Source organism: Pogona vitticeps, chromosome 3, assembly GCF_051106095.1.
Source record: "Pogona vitticeps strain Pit_001003342236 chromosome 3, PviZW2.1, whole genome shotgun sequence".
Classification (NCBI taxonomy): domain Eukaryota; kingdom Metazoa; phylum Chordata; class Lepidosauria; order Squamata; family Agamidae; genus Pogona; species Pogona vitticeps.
In genome coordinates, this window is record NC_135785.1 from 180,357,709 (window position 1) to 180,374,134 (window position 16,426).

Genomic DNA, 16,426 nt, shown 5'->3' on the forward strand with positions numbered 1-16,426 from the left:
AATTTCTGTAACAAGAATTTAGCATATATTTTTGCCACAATATCAAAGTTATTGGTCTGTAATTTCTGGGGTCCTTTCGGTCACATTTTTAAAACAATGGGACCACTATACTACACTTCCAGCCTTCATGGATACATCCTGTGTTGTTAATATGGGTGAACAAACCCACCAGTAAGGTAGCCCACCAGATATTCTATCCTTGAAAAGTTCAGCTCGGATAAAATCTTCTCCTGGCACTTTATTATTTTTTAAAGATTGTATAATATATAAAACTTCTTGACTCATGACTGGCTGCCATTTGGGGAGAACATTAATATTCCCAAATTTTAAATTTATGTTTAAATCTATTTTTTATCTTTTCCCTAAATAGGTCAGTATAGAAGACTTCCCATGCTCAGCTATTGGAATCTCAAAATTATATCGGGACTCTCCCAGCTTTCTAGATACTAGTTGCCAAAACTCTATCTAGTTCTTATTTCCTGCTTGTGATTTTAAATCTGCCCAACTTTTCATGGCATAACTTTTTTTTAACTGAAATTAATTTTTCATATTCTCTCCTGGCATTAAGCATAGATGAACAGGCTTTAATTTCAGAAAGGGTATGCACTACTCTCATTTATTTTCTCAAGTGTTTTCTCTGTCTATGGCATTCAGCATCAAACCAGGGGGCCTTTCTATTCTTATGGTTGTTTGATGTAGCCTGTGATGTCAGTAAATATTTAACCCTAGAGCAAATAGTTTGAAATGCATCCAGAATGTGGTTCATGTTTGACAAAGGGGAGCATACCTTACTTCCTAGCATATTAACCATTTCTGAATTTGGAAATAAGTTAATAATAATAATAATTTATTGTCATTGTAAGTATATACACAGTATACCCATACAACGAAATTCACATCTACCTGCTGCCATCTTAGTCTTTTCCCTTGTACTCTGCCCAGATGTTGAGTAACCTGTTTGTCAGTTAAGAAACCTGTTTCTTAAATCCAATTCAAGAGTTAAGGATGACGATATGGGTTGGTGGTCACTGTCTTCTCTTACAGGTACTGAAATGCCAGAAAAAAGCTGACTACTTTGTCTAGATACACAAATATAGTCAATAACACTACCGGTGTACTGCTTGAGATATGTATAAGGATAAGGCAATTGTCAATCAGAAGGGCCAAGAATCTGTAAATCAAACGTTAACAATATTTTCAGCAGTTTTTTCCAGCTTTGTTTATTTTCTTATCCATGGAAAACCAGCAAAACACCTCAGGCAGTTCCTCTTGTAAGCCCCATAGCTCTACAAATTTTTGAGGGGATGATTCCGAACGAGCATTAAAATCACCTGGCCGTTGTAGGATTTTCAGGCTGTTTGGCTATGTTCTTAAGGTTTTGAGAATACATTAAAATCACCCATCTGCATAATTAGGACATTTGGGGTTGTTAAACTTAGCTCTTCAAGTAGTTGTTCAAGAAATATCCAAACCTCTTTGGAATAATACTGTGAATTTACTGGCAGGATATAGACGTTAACCAAAAATGAAACTTGAGTTTGGTGTAAATAGTTTACCCACTGAGCAATTTGGAGGAATATTATTATTGGTCACCAACTCTCCTTCCTATTGGGAGTGGTGGTTCTGCCACCACGTCCCAATGGGAACGTTAAACTGCAGAAGCCTCTGTGCTGCACAGTCAGAAAACCAGCAGTCATAATATTGCATCCATGCGATGGAGTGAACTCCCATCGTTTGTCCCAGCTCCTGCCAATCTAGCAGTTTGAAAGCATGTAAATGCTAGTAGATAAATAGGTACCACCATGGTGAGAAGGTAGTGGCATTCCTTGTCTAGTGGCCATGGAAACTGTCTTCGGACAAATGCTGGCTCTATGGCTTGGAAACGGGGATGAGCACTGCCAGTCAGACATGACTGGACTAAATATCAAGGGGAACCTTTATCTCCTTCCCATTCCAGATCTCCCTTAACTACAATTAGCATTCTTCCTGTTGCTCTCCCTTTATTTTAAAATTTTTGAGCTGGGCCAAAGCAAGGTAAAAGATTCCTATCTTTGTCTGATAGCCAAGTTTCTTGTAATGCAATCAAATCAAAGGTTGATAAGAATCCCCCCCAACCCAAAATGGGGACAAGTGTTCCACTTGGCTATATTCCACAATACTAATTTAACTGGAGTTATATGTTGTTGCAGATTGCAATTCAGTATTACTGATGGATGTTTACTAGGTTCAGAAGGCTATAAAGGAATCTTAAGTGTTAGTAGTGCTTCATTTTGTATCGAGTTACTTTCATTCTGTTAATCTATTTTGATTATATTATCCATTTGTATTCAGTGTTGTTCGCCTTCTGATTCTGATTCCAGGCTAACCAATTCATCCTTAATAGGGCTCAATTTGCAGATGTTAGACCTTAGAGAGAAAATAATGTCTAAATATGTTTTAGGGTTGTTTAACATAGAGCACAGCCCAGTTCCTCTTCTTCCAGGAACCTCATTTTAACCCAATTCGAATTTGCTGCCATATCTTTTGTTGTATTTTTTGCTGAGGTAATAAAATTTCTCTCATCATCATTAGAGGATGTACCAAGAGCTAGGGGATTTATCTCAACTGAGGAAACCTAGGGTTTGCTGGATTCTGGTTTCAGATAACCCTCACTTAGTTGATAGAGTTTATTATCTGGTTCTGATTTGGCTATTGATAACTGACTTGCAGTTACAGACACCCCTTTTAAATCTGTTGAGCCCACTTGGGCACAAGAATATTTCTGTTCTAGTCAGTTTTTCAATAAATCGAGTCTTTCCAAAATGTCTTTTTGAATAATTGAAGGCCCTGACCAGAATAAGCTCAATAGAGCTTTCTCCTCTGGGTTGAATACCTCTGAGTTCTTCAGAGGATTTTGCAGTCTATCCTGCTTAATGCCTATGGTGACTATGTCATTTAAGTTTGGATTTAAAGACACTGGCTGTACACCAGGAGATCTAGTATCTTGGGTCCAGTCTAGGTCAATCAGATTTAAATTTGTTCTTATTGGCTGTGAATTAGGAGGTTCCATCTCTTGGGGGCAATCTAAATTGATCGGGATTTCAGTGCGGCATGAATTTGTAAGAGCTTTGCCATTAATATTTTTGGCTCATGAGCTAAGTAAAGATGTTGTAAGGGCTTGATTTTCAGAATACCTCACTATCACCAGTCCGTATTTTAGAAAGGCCTCATTGGCTCTATAAATAGTATTTGTAATGTCTCTATTTCTAAATGTTACCACTGCTCAAGCTCTATTACCATCCGTTTTAAGATATTCTACATGCTCAATGTCATTTAGATTCAGTAAGCCTGGTCGTACATATTTTGAGATATCAAAAAAGTAGGCTATCTGAGAAAATTTTGAAGGAAAACCTAGAGATTTGGGGTAGTCAAGAAAAATTAACTTGTGGGGGATCCTAACTAGGTTCCAACCAGAGCTGATAACATTTTTACTTAAACCACACCCTAACTGGGGATCATATCCTTTCCCAACTGAGCAATATTCCATTGTATACCCATTGTAGAACTTTTTCCCAGGGGTCCTGTGACTCTCCTATACCAAGGACCTGATCTAAAGTTTGTTCATCCATTCCCACCTTCTGCTGGAGCTCAGTTTTAATTGGAATATCCTCCTTTTTCTTCTTATTTCTTTTCTTTTCCTCCTTACAAGTTTTAGGTTCAAACTTATTAGGGACTATTTTTCCAAAAATTTTAAACTTCGTTCTGGTTCTGGTTTTTTGATGATGCTTTTTGCTTTCTTTTTAAAGTTCTTGGTATTTTTGCTTTTCTTTGGAGGTCTGCCATCCCCAGTTTTAGATGTCTTTCTCTTAGCTATATATTCAGGCAAAGACGTAGGGGACGTTGGCAGTTTCATGTTTGTCCTTTGAGCTTGTGCAGAATCATCTCTAATTCCTGTTGACCCAGGAGATCTCTCTGATGTTTTGTTGTTCTCTGCCTGTATTCTGAGCAGCCTATTACTTTCAGAGAGGAGATCCTTAACAAGCATTAGTTCCCCATACATTGAAAGCATGCATCCCTGGAGATTCAGGGTTGTAGCATCTACATGTTCATCTGTCTATGTGCCAACAGATTGAGGGTTAGACTAGAGATTAGACTACAGATTGAGGGTTAGCTCTTTAGATATTCCACTCTTTACTAATTCAGTAAGTTGTTTGTCCATAAGGTCGAGTATTGTCTCATCTTTATTTTTAATTGGAGACTAGACCTTATCAACATACTGTAGGTCTTTCCAGGAAGTTGTGGATTCTGTTTGTATCAACTATGAAGTTGAATCCAATGATGAATATAATGATTGAAACTCTTGACTGATCAGCTCTTTACCAGACCCTTTAAGATCCGTCGACCAATCCAAACTCACAGGTGGTGCTGTTTCATCTTGTTTGTCTTGTTCTAAGAGCTGAAAATTGTCCTTCCTAAAGCACTGAGTAATTTTGTTTTGATGACTGTTGTAGCTTTTTCAAGCTATTTGGCCATGTTCTGGAAGTTTTTCTTCCTAACATTTCAATCTCTGTGGCCGGCATCTTCAGAGGACAGGAGTTAGAACTTTGTGTTCTAAGTCCTGTCCTTTGAAGATGCCGGCCATAGAGACTGACGAAACATTAGGAAGAAAAACCTCCGGCACATGGCCAAACAGCCCGAAAAACCTACAACAGTCATCAGATCCCGGCCGTGAAAACCTTCAAGAATAAATTTTGTTTTGCTTTTTTCTTTGAAGGAAGGTTATTATGTAGGCTTGGCACAATCCCCAGGTCTCTGTATGTTTTCCTGGTAAACAACATAATTCAGCATGAAACTATCTTTCCTTCTTCTTTTACTTGTTCTCACAATTTGGATAAGCAGCAGTTCCTTGCTGATTATGTAACTATGTGACAACTCCCTGTTTTAATCAGCTAGTCCAGTAGTCCCCAACCTTGGGCCTCCAGATGTTCTTGGACTTCAACTCCCATAAATCCTGGCCAGCAGAGGTGGTGGTGAAAGCTTCTGGGAGTTGTAGTCCAAGATCATCTGGAGGCCCAAGGTTGGGGACCACTGAGCTAGTCTCTCATGTAATAATAAGCCCTGTGAGTTAATAAACAACAGCACTCCGGGTAGCAAACACAGGATCTATAAGTGAGAGAGAGAAAAAAAAATATCTCTGTGTTTGCTTTTGACAAAGCTGAAAGCATGCCTCCAGCCAGCAAATAAGGTAGCAGATTCTTCTCAAGCACCAGGTAGGTGGGACTCATTCACTCCTGGAAGGCAGGCCATTTAGGAGAAGGAAAACTCTGATTCCAAACCTCCACTGCCTTTTGGCTATATCCACTGATGGAAGAGGCTTCAGGAGTTAACCTCGAGGCAAAATCAAGAGCCGGAGTCCCGGAGGCAGTTTGTGTCATTCTGTCAACTCCTGCGACGTTGCTAGAACCAGTTGTATTGGCACTTGCCTTTCCATTAGACTATTTCAGTGATGTGGAGAGGGGGGATTTGCTGGTTGGGTAAAAACCTATCCTCCATATTATTTTACCCAGGGTTCGTGCCCTGGAGAGGACACTCCAGCTTCACGTAGAGCGTCAAAACACTAGACGCTTTTCCAAGTCCTCCATACAGAGCACGTTACCATTGTCTCTTGAGACTGAAGGATGCCTATGAAATCTTCTCAAGCACTGCCAATCTGAATTAAAAGTCAGCCTTGAAATCTTAAAGGTTTTTTAAAAACTTTAAAATAGTGCATTATGATAAAACAGGTAAATTAAATAAAGATAAGAGCAGAGCGGCTTAGCAGCATGTGTGTTGCCACACCTCTACCCTGTTGCTGTAGTTTGCACAAAATATGGAAAACCACAACAAAAAGGTGCTTGTTTTCTCAGTCACATACTAGAGACAAGAATTCTCATGGAGTCTAGATAACTCTAGGAAGCATGTCATCTGCTCTCAAGTGGCTTGTTTCAGTGAGAAGTGAGAAACTAGTGAGATGTCTTCATATTGGGCAATGAAACTAGATCTAGGGACTTGAGCAATAAGATTTCAGGTACTTACTTTTCTGAACCAGTGGGCTTCTTTTATTCTTCTTCTTCTTTCATGCCATCAAGTCAGCATGAATGTCTGACTCATGGCAACCCTATGAATAAGCAATCTCCAAAATGCGCTGTCCTCAACCACCCTGCTCTGCTAGACTCACAACTGTGACTTCCTTTAGGGTGTCAGTCTTTCTCTTGTTCAGTTGTCTTCTTTTTCCACCACCTTCAACCTTTCCCGGCATTATTATCTTTTCCAGAAAGTCCTGCCTTTTCATGATATGCCCAAAGTAAGATCGTGTCAGTCTCAGCAGTTTTGCCTTCAGAAATAATTCAGGTTGAGATAATTCAGGTTGATTAGATCTTGGACCCGATTGCTTGCCTTTCTGGCAGTCCAAGTCCATTCACAAAGGTCTCCTCCAAGGAAATATTAGCCTGACATAAGAAATTGTTTTTCACATTGCAAGCCACCTTGGGTCCTCTTCAGGGAAAAATGGGGTGTAAATATTTTAAATAGAACAGTAGCTTAATAACTGACTAACTAAATCAATGACATTGATCTCCAGACCATTGTCTGATCTAGATGGGCTAATAGGGTACAGTATCCCTCTCTGGGTTGTATGAGAGCATAACAGACAGAGAGGAATAATGTGCCCCATCATCCCCTGTGAACCTATATTCTGGAGATCCAACAGAGGTGGCTGGCTTTGTATACATATTGTTTTAACACTGAAGGCAGCTGCTTTCCCTGCCTTTTTGCGAAGCCACAGGGTAAAGCAGCCATGAAAGGGCTTCTGGACCAAAGGGGTGTGATCATGCAAATTTTCTAATTTGGGGGTTAGAAAAGGGGGGGTCATCTTATACATTGGGTCATCTTATGAACAGAAAAATACAGTACCTGTTTCTCCTCCTTCTGCTTTGTTTACTGCTCTGTCATATAGCTATATCTCTGCAAAGTGTTTCGCCTTGAGTGAAGGAAGATGTCATTGTGGCTTTAGACACTTATAGAAGAGCCCACTGAAAGAAAAGGATAAGTGAGTATCTGATGCCTTTTACTACAGAAAGAGAGAGAGTGAGAGAAGAAAAAATTCCTTTTATCAGTCTGCAACATAGCATGGTGATCTAGGTGTTAAAACCCCCTTATTCTTCCTTTATGATTTCTGGTTTCATTAAAAAGATGGCATTTAACAATTCCAGTATCTAATGAAGCTTCAGTTTGACAAGACTTTACCAGAACAAAGGAATTACTAATTGCTGAAAGATTAATTCAGTTTTTGCAGTGATCCTCTGACAGAAGGAGATTATATACCAGCTCAGAGATATACAGGGAGCAGTCTTCTTTATAATGGCTAGCCTTATAGCAGTTCATCAAATTTACAGATTACATCTCTGACAGCTTTTTGTGTCTGACAGCGTATTATATCGGTCATTCTACTAATGCAGCATCTAACTAATGCATTTTGCTTTTCTACAATTATTAGAAAGACTGTTATGCTCGGTTGCCGTTGTCAACCATCACAGCAGTGTCCCACAATCACATAATGCAATGAAGCATTATGACATTGCTAAGGAACTAGAGTTTATTTTTTTACCTCAAACTCAGTGTCTGAGCCACATGCAATTTCACCTTGTACAGTACTAGTCTCAGCAACGCTCCAAACCATTTTCTCTGGATCGTTAGCCTGCTCCCTGTCTTCTTCCTGGACTTCCTTACAAAACCTCATAGGTTCCCTGCTGTTTTCTTTCACTTCACTGAAAGGCATTCATTGCGACTCTACTTTTCAGGTCTCTAGATTTTATTCCTGCACATCCAAAGAAGAGAACACTCGGAATGTGGAAGAAGTGGTATTCGCTACTCATCTGATGAGGCAGTGCTTCCCAGTACATTGGCATTATTAGCTGTCTTGATAAAGGTTGTGACAGTTTTAGAAAACACTGTGCCAGCTAACAAAGTAAGAAGTGGCAGGTGCTGCTGTGTCCTGACTCTCAAGAAACTCCTAAGTAACTCTGTAACTCAGTTGATGAGTGTGATGACACTTGCGCCATATGCAGCCTATCTTCTTGTGGGGGGCGGGGGGAAGCAGGCTGAGATAGCATAAAGGAGAAAGAGCTAGGGAAATGGGCGTGTAGAAAGAATGGGACAACTTTTGAGATTTATTGTTTCCCATTGGCACCAGCTCTGATTTTGAGCATTAAATAGAGTAACTTACTGAACTGTTTTCAAAAGCATTCATTACATTCCTTAATGCTGAAGCTTCAGACATAAATGGGAAGAGATAATCCAAGTAAGGAATGTTATACTGCACAGAAAGCCATAAATATTGCTACTCCATGGAATGACATAGAGCAAACAGAGGTTAAATATCAGACCTTCTCTCATACCTTTCTCAAGCAACAAAATGATGCAGACTCTTGATCTTCTAGTGAGGTTCCCTTTCAGTTACTTTCCGAAAGGGAATTTACATACTTATTGAGCTATGCAACACCTACATACGTATTATGGTTGTGCACATCTATAAAGTCAGTTTCCATAGACTTCTTCCTTTGCGGCCTCCATATCCAGTCAATGGATAGTTCCATCCAGTTTTCATTGGTGAGGATCTGGATTTTTAATTGGTTAAGATTTGTGTCTTTCTTTGCTTTTTCTAAATATGTGCATGTTGGTACACGATGGCTGACATGCAGCTATGCATGCGCTGTGCACATCTAAGGCCATGAGGTCATCAACAGGAGGAATTTTTTCAGAAATAAATCTTTCCCCACTTTTCTCCCATGGCTCTCACAGCTCCACTATAATCCCTTTCTTTGTTTTAAACTTGTGGGCGCTCTGGGATGGGAAGAGAAAGCCTTTAATTACTGAAAATTGCCACCTCTGGTAATGCCAGGTGCAGGATGTAAAAGCATGAGGCATCATACATCCACAGGCTGGCAGGGATATGCACTAATATTAACATTCAGATTCAGAATTTGGAATTACAGCCCTTCGGATTCAGAATTCAGAATTCTAAAAATTTCGAATTTCTAGGTATCCAGAATTCTGTTACAGTCAGTATGAATACTATATAGCCATTGTTTTCCCCTTTCAAAAATCACAAACAGGCAAAGCATTTTTAAAGGATTTCCCTTTATCCTGTGACACCTTCCAAATGATTCTGCCATACCAAAATAAAAGTGTACACCAGCTTCCTTGGGTCCTTTTAAGGAGAAAGGCGGTATTTAAAAAGTAAAAAGAAGCCAGCAATGGTATTAAGCAATGGTTGTAACGGGCATAGTAATTGAACCCTGAACAGTGAAAATGCCAGCAGGAAATGGCAGCAGCATTGGGGAAGAAGAGAATAGGTTGTGTGGGGAAATGGGCATATACTCTGGGCAGCACTGGCAGGAAGATTGGAGCAGCAGGTAGCCTGGGGTGGGTGGAAACTGTGCCAACAGCATGGGGCACAGCACAGTTGAGTGACTGAGGACAATCTCAGAGCAGCAGTTAGAAGAATGAAAGAGACAGGAGAGGGGGCAGCAGACTGAAAAATTAGATAATACAGTGTGCAGACCGTGCCATGCTCTCTTAATTAAAGGAGACTTCAGGGAAGTCCAGCCACGGTAGACTGACTTTAAGGAAAGTTAGATTTTTTTCGACAGATCCAGGCTCCAGACATGAGCACTGTGGACTGACAATCCCATCCGCCTGAAAGAATACTCTCATACTGGGAGCAATAGCTGGTGGAGAAGAGAGTGGTCCCACTGCCACCTTCCCAAACAGACCGTTTCTCAGACCAATAAAGCAAGGAATTGGTCTCTTTTGGCTTGCAGGGCTCTTGTGTGTATGCCTCTACCTCTGCCTCTGCCATGTCCTTCCTCTGGGGCAGTCTCTCTGGAGGACAGGCCCCTGCCGTGTTTGTCAAGACAATGTCCCAGAAAGCTTGTCTGGATGTTTTAGGGCTGAGGAACTTGGAATTAGCCCTAAAGTAGAATACAACTGCTGGTACTGCTGTGTGGGTGCTATGGAGATTACTAATTTCTTCCTGCTATGTATGACTCCTCAGTGCTAGCTGGGCCATCTTCACTGCATGTACTGGAAAGTTGGTTGGCATTGCCCACACCTACTTGCTGCTGCTTAAGATCCATTGCCTGCTGTTTAATTCAAGAGCCCAAGAGAATTGCTAGAACATACTCCTTTTCCCCCAAGGAGGCAAACCAGTAGTGGAGCAGGTCCCTTAGCTTACTCACCAGGTTCACCACTTCAGACTGTTCTCCCTCTATAGAATCCCCCGTCCACCCAGACTGTCCATTCATTATGCCCTCCATCATGCCAACCAAGTCCTGGAACATTGAGATTACCTGGTTAAGGATAGCTAAGGGACCTCAAAGCTTTGGAAGACATATACCAGTTGAATCACAATGTCCTACTCTTCTATGCCCAGAGGAGCAGCCACACCAGTGGAAGTCTCCAGTGCCAAACCATGGCGTGCCCATATTCAGAACTATTAAATTCATATTCAGATTTATAAACTGTTTGATGAATTCTGAAGATTTGGAAATATTCACCAAATGCACATCCCTAATTTCAAAGGCTCCCTATCTTTCTTTAACAGGATATTTGGAGGAAAAGAAAGATATTTAAACTAAGGTATATATGGATAGATTTTTCTTGTATCTGTTTTATTTGTCCTCCAAACATTGTGCTGGTTTAAAGTTGATGCAAACAAATAGTATACAAGCAGGGCTGTCACTGAAATTTCCGTTATAATTTGAAGAAAATGTAAATGCTGTGTATCAGACAGGTGACTCCAAGGGGGTAGCAAGAGTTAATAAGCAACTCCTCTCCCAAAGAAAGCACTTTACCAAAAAAAGTCTTGAAAAACGTCCTGACACTAAACATACTCTTTCAGAAAAGGAGAGGAGTTGAAAATGCTAGTTACATTTGTTCCAGCAAGGCACCCTGTAAATATGTCGATAGCTGTGGTTATGGTTAGTGTCCCCTTAGGACAGTGGAAGTGTGATTTATTGGCTGTCCAGGCAATTCAGCCAAGGAGTTTCTTTGCATTTTGGAGATTCAAGCTACATCCTGAGGGGTTTTGTTCCCCTCCTCTCCTAAAGCTCTTTCACCCCCACAGGACCTTGATTATTGAGTGTAAGTGCAGTGAAAGTCAACTAAAAATGTCCAAGCTCTGTCAGTTTGTCACTGAATAACTTTCCCTGGTCTCATTCTGTGAGTCGAGATGTACTGTATGTCAGAAGATGCCTCATGCATTTTGCTGCATTTTGATATGTTTTGCTTTGGACATGGTTATCTCATTCTCTTCTCAGCAAAGCTAGGCATTTTTCACATAACACTAGTAGAGCTTGGAAAAGTTACTTTTTTTAACTACAGCTCCCCTAGCCATTATGGCCATTTTTCCACAGTGGAAGCATTTTTGATTGGAGAATAGAATCCATCAGAAAATTCTGAAGAGCCTGGCAGTCAAGGATAACTTCATTTTGGTTTACACATTGATTTGCTTTGTATTTGACTTTCCCATTATGAGTACTGGCACCATCAGTTTAACTCTGTTCACTCCATGTAGTCACATTACATGCGGAGTACAGAACAGGACTTTGTTTAACCACCTGGCAACTCATGCCAGTGCACTCCAAAGTGCTAAGTAAAAACGAAAACTTTCTACATATATATGGCATACACTTGGAAGGTGTCATGAGTCAACAGTCTCAAGAGAGGCCTTCCCTAAAGATGCTTCTGTACTTTCCCAACTGTGTTATTCAGGAGCGCAAATTCAGAAAGACTTGGGAGCGAGGCTCAGTAGATGTTCTTGCAGAATCAGAGTCAATTTTTTTAAACCAGTGGTTTCCAACCTTGAGTCCACAAATGTTGATGGGCTAAAACTCCCAAAAGCTGTGCTGGCTGGAATTTCTGGGAGTTGTAGTCAAAGAACATCTGGGGACCCAAGGTTGGGAAGGACTGTTTTAAACAATACATCTGGAAACCAAGAGGCTGCTGTACAGCCACATCTGTTGAATCTTTTGAAGCACAAGATCCTCAAGAATTAGTATCAAGAATTAGATGTTTGCCAGAATAACATTTCATTGCTTCATGTTCCGAACTATAGAAATTATGTAGTTAATCTAATGTACTGGTTTTTGCATAAAATCTGCTTACCTTGTTGTGGTAATGACAGCTTACTGATGTGTCACTCGGCTGTGTTCTGGGCACACATGTGACAGCACAGCTGAAATGTGCTCCAGTACCTTAGCTGCAGTTAGCCATAGCAAATTGACACAGATCTTTCACAAACACCAGTGGGATTCTGGCGGATGTGTAATAAACTGCTTAAACAGTCACGTAACATATGGGTGCACATACACTTTTGGTTTTTTTTTTTTTTACAATTCTGAATATGTTCTCAACTGTGGTTTTGTCCATATTTACAGGTGAATCGATTTGGAAGGCTTTTTTCTTCACTCCGAGGTTCAGTCCTGAAGAGTCCAATGGTTGCTTTCACTCTCATGTCTGCTTTTGTCACGGAGGCTTTGTTGTGCATCATGACCCACCGTTACTTTTCGATCTCTCCAAAGACCCAGAAGAAAAAAATCCACTAACTCCAGAAACAGAGAGTCACTTCTATGAAATCCTTCAAGTCATTCAGCAAGCAGTGAACAACCATACCAAGTCACTGCCTGCTGTTCCCAACCAGCTTTCCCTGGGCAATATTATATGGAAACCGTGGCTTCAACCATGTTGCTCTTCCTTCCTCAAGTTATGCCAATGTGATTATGAGACATAAGAGGACAGATATTTGCTGGAAGCATGGCATCACTAATCTATAATCACACACAAATGGATAGATAGACAGAACAACACAGGATAAAGTATCAAAATTTAACGAGAAACATTTCATAGAGGCCATATGGAGAAATGACCTTTCTGAAACATTGGTAGCCATTTTGCTGAAATACAGTGAAGAAAAAAGTGTTTCATGAACTCAGAGGTGTGAGTATTACCTTGAACACACTTTTTGAAAGCAATCTTTGAAGCACATCCTTTTTTGGCAGATCTTGTCCCACAGATAATAGCTATATACATAGAAATGTTCAACAACATTGTTGCTTACGTGAGTTTTCTGCAAGAGAAATGCTGGAAGACAGTAAAATAAGGTCCAACTCCAGGCTTTATGGCATGTGTTCTGCATCAACATGATCTGACTAATAGGTTGGAAAAAGATATCCCTTACAGCCAGGGTGGGTAAACTGGTGCCCACCAGATTTTGTTGGCTGGCAGTTCCCAACAGCCCTAACCAGCATAGCCAATGGAGAGCCACGCTGAGAGTAGAGTGTCGTAAAATATACAATCTACTCTATATAAACGAATTCTTTGTTTTCATCCAGTTAACCTATCTTGACAAGACAGAACATGAAATTTTAACATCCCAGGAGAATCCTAACATAACAGGTGTCCTACATTTTCATGTCAATATGTCCATCATTTGTGCAAATGCTCTCTGTGCAAGCTACTGTCCTTTTCTGTTGAAAAACAAGACACGTGTATGGCAAGCCCTGGACAACTTGTGGCCTATTTAAAAGGGGGGGGATGCAAATATTCCCTCTGAGTCTTCTAATCCTTACAAAGTCCAGGCAACAAAGCAGCAGCCATCACCATATTAGTTCCTTGCATGAGTTGTCATAAGCATTATCTGGCTTAAAGCTTTCTTGTTGCTGTTTCGCAGAATTTGCCAAAACTAAGACATAAAATTCCTATCTTCACTCTCTTCTTTTGTCAAGAACATTAAAAAATACCTCTCTGTCCAACAGGATTAGGAAAATAATTTTCCTCACCCTTGCAAGAAAGGGCAAATGCACATTTTCATCCCTAACTGTGAGCTGACATTCTACCACATCTGTAGGACCATCCTTGGTTTACACTCTTTCAACTGCAATGCATATTAAAATAATCATAAAAGGCAAGCATGAGTCCTGCCAGACCCTCCTCCTGAAATTCCCACCAAAAATTCCAGAGCTGCACTGCCTCCTCCCACATCTCCCCTTTATCTGATGTGGTTGACAACAACCATGAGCCCTGCAACTTCCACCATCTTATTTCCATAATCACACCTTTTTCCAGCTGTCCTGCATTAGGCAGCAGCCCTTCCTCCACCTCCTGCAGTGCATCCCTGACAACTAAGGGAATGGGAGATTTGCTTTATCCTAGGCTCCCCTTGGGTTGTAGGACAGGGTCAGACAGCCAACTGGGGCACTTGAGGTGACCTTCTCACACCAAGTCATCTAGATTTCCATCTTTACAACCACACCATCTCCTTTTCATCAAGTTGGTGCCACACAAGAGCATCTCATATTGTACATTGGGCTGCCCCAAACATTTTAAGACTGAAAAATGTCTCTCCTCCCAGTTGCATGGATAGAAACTGAATCCTCTGGCAGTTAAATCATGACAAAGAGTTCCTTCACAACACCTGAGATCAGCAGGTTAGCTTCAGGGAGTGCTGCACACAGGTAGGTTGGATCCAGTATCTGCCTTCCATCGGCAGAAGGGGCTCTGCATTATTTGGATATCTCCTTCCTCCTGCACAGTGGTTTACCCCATTCTATACTGTCTACTAGCCTGCCTTGTCTTATTTTTAGAAAGCTGGAGAGGTTGTTGTGGTGAGGAAGGTATGGAAAGTCCATCCAAATCAGGATCCACTTCATACCTATGTCTTCCAGCACCTTGCCAACATCTCTCATCTCCTCTGTCTTGCCTGAGAGAGATTTCTTTTCTCAGTTTGGAAAACTAAGGGAAAATATCAACATATGGATATGATGCATAGCATCTCATGAGATGACTGCATTCATTGACAAGCAGCTGATAGTATTAATTATTCATGGCATCTTTGAACAATGGTGCAACAATACTGATGTACTTTATGTTGTAGCATGAGACATGATGCATTTTGATAAGTGCAAGTTTTAATGTAGTGTCAAAACTCATACTTTTTTGCTCGCTACTTATCTATGACAACCAAATTAGTCAAACAATTGGATCCTACTTCAAGGCCTGATGTTTTGGGGAAAACAATTAAGTTTTTGGGACACAGCAAATCCTGAGCTCATTTAGATGTCAATCCCACTATCAATGTTTAGAATATTAAAGGGTTAGTTGAACATACAATATACTGAACTGTAATTACTATTATTGTTCACTCTTACATAAAGAAAAAAAAGTAATAAGTAAGTTTTAATGAAGTCTATGCATGCAACTGTTAATTACTCAAAGTTCACTGCTATATCATAATGCACTGAGAGATTTTGTGGTCCGCAAGGTGATAATGAAATCTCTGGCAGTGAACATCTAAGCTCTCCTAGCACTTTACAGAAGAACAGGGTGATCAGCCCTGCTCTGATTTATGGTAAGGGCAGTGAAGAAAGGTTTAGGAAAAGGATGAGGCCAAGACCTATAGAAAGCAATTGAACATGAAATCAGGAAAACCCAAGAAACAGAAGTTGATAGAGGGATTTGTACAGGGGAGTGAAAATAGGAACATAGGAAGATGTTGTCTTGGTCTAGCTAGATTGGGATTTTTGCACTGTCTAGAAGTGGCTTTCTATGGCCTAGATGTCATTGTATCAATGTATTTGTGCAACAGACTGTAGCACAGAATATTTTAGCCACCAACTCACTGACCCACCCAAGAGACAGGTAGAACACATTACAGTAGTGCAAACGGGGTGTAACTAAGACAAATGTCACTGTGGCCAGATCAGACCTTTCAATGGATATGAGTAATTATTATTATTATTTGTTCTTCAGATCAAGTTTATTGTATTAGCTAAAAGCCCTCACAATTATTGAATACAGAAATGGCCAGATAAAAACATGATAAAAACCGTCGCAATTGTTTTAAATACAGAAATGGTCAAGTATAATCATGATAAAATCAAAGGCATGTAAAATAATAAGAGACCCTTCATATCTGGGAATCTCCCACACAATTGATAGCAATGGCTTTCAGAAAATTAGCTCGGTTATTTCTGGCCGCCTTTGCGAACAGCGCTGTTCTATGTGTAACATAAGGGTCACAGTCCAAGAGTAACCAGACTATCTGAGGGCTTTCCTCCTGTAGAACAGCCAAAATGTTACCCAGGAGCTTTTCTCAGGGGGTTCTGATATAGCTGACAATAGAGTAAATAATGGAGAACATCCTCTATTTCACCTGCTCCGCAGATGCACAGCCTTAGATGTTTAGGGACACTCATGTATCTGCCATCTAAGACAGCGGTTGGCATGGTTTGGAAGCAGAGTTCTGTGAAAGCAGTTCTCAAGGGGGCAAAAGTAAGTGTCTGTAAGTATTGCACCCTTGAGTGGTTTGTTTTCAACAGATGGTACCAGTGGGAGAAACCTGAAGAGTGGA

General features: G+C 40.5%; 1 protein-coding gene across 2 annotated transcripts in view; it reads left to right on the top strand.

Moving 5' to 3' along the window:
- STS (steroid sulfatase) overlaps window positions 1–15,186 on the top strand; it is a 172,110-nt gene extending 156,924 nt beyond the window's left edge. For both annotated transcript variants that reach the window (XM_078390363.1, XM_072994393.2), the window contains exon 10: window positions 12,456–15,186. In XM_078390363.1, the coding sequence (XP_078246489.1) occupies window positions 12,456–12,808 (353 nt within the window). In that variant the 3' untranslated portion in view covers window positions 12,809–15,186. The remainder of the gene's footprint in view (window positions 1–12,455) is intronic.
- The last annotated feature ends 1,240 nt before the right edge of the window (window positions 15,187–16,426 follow it).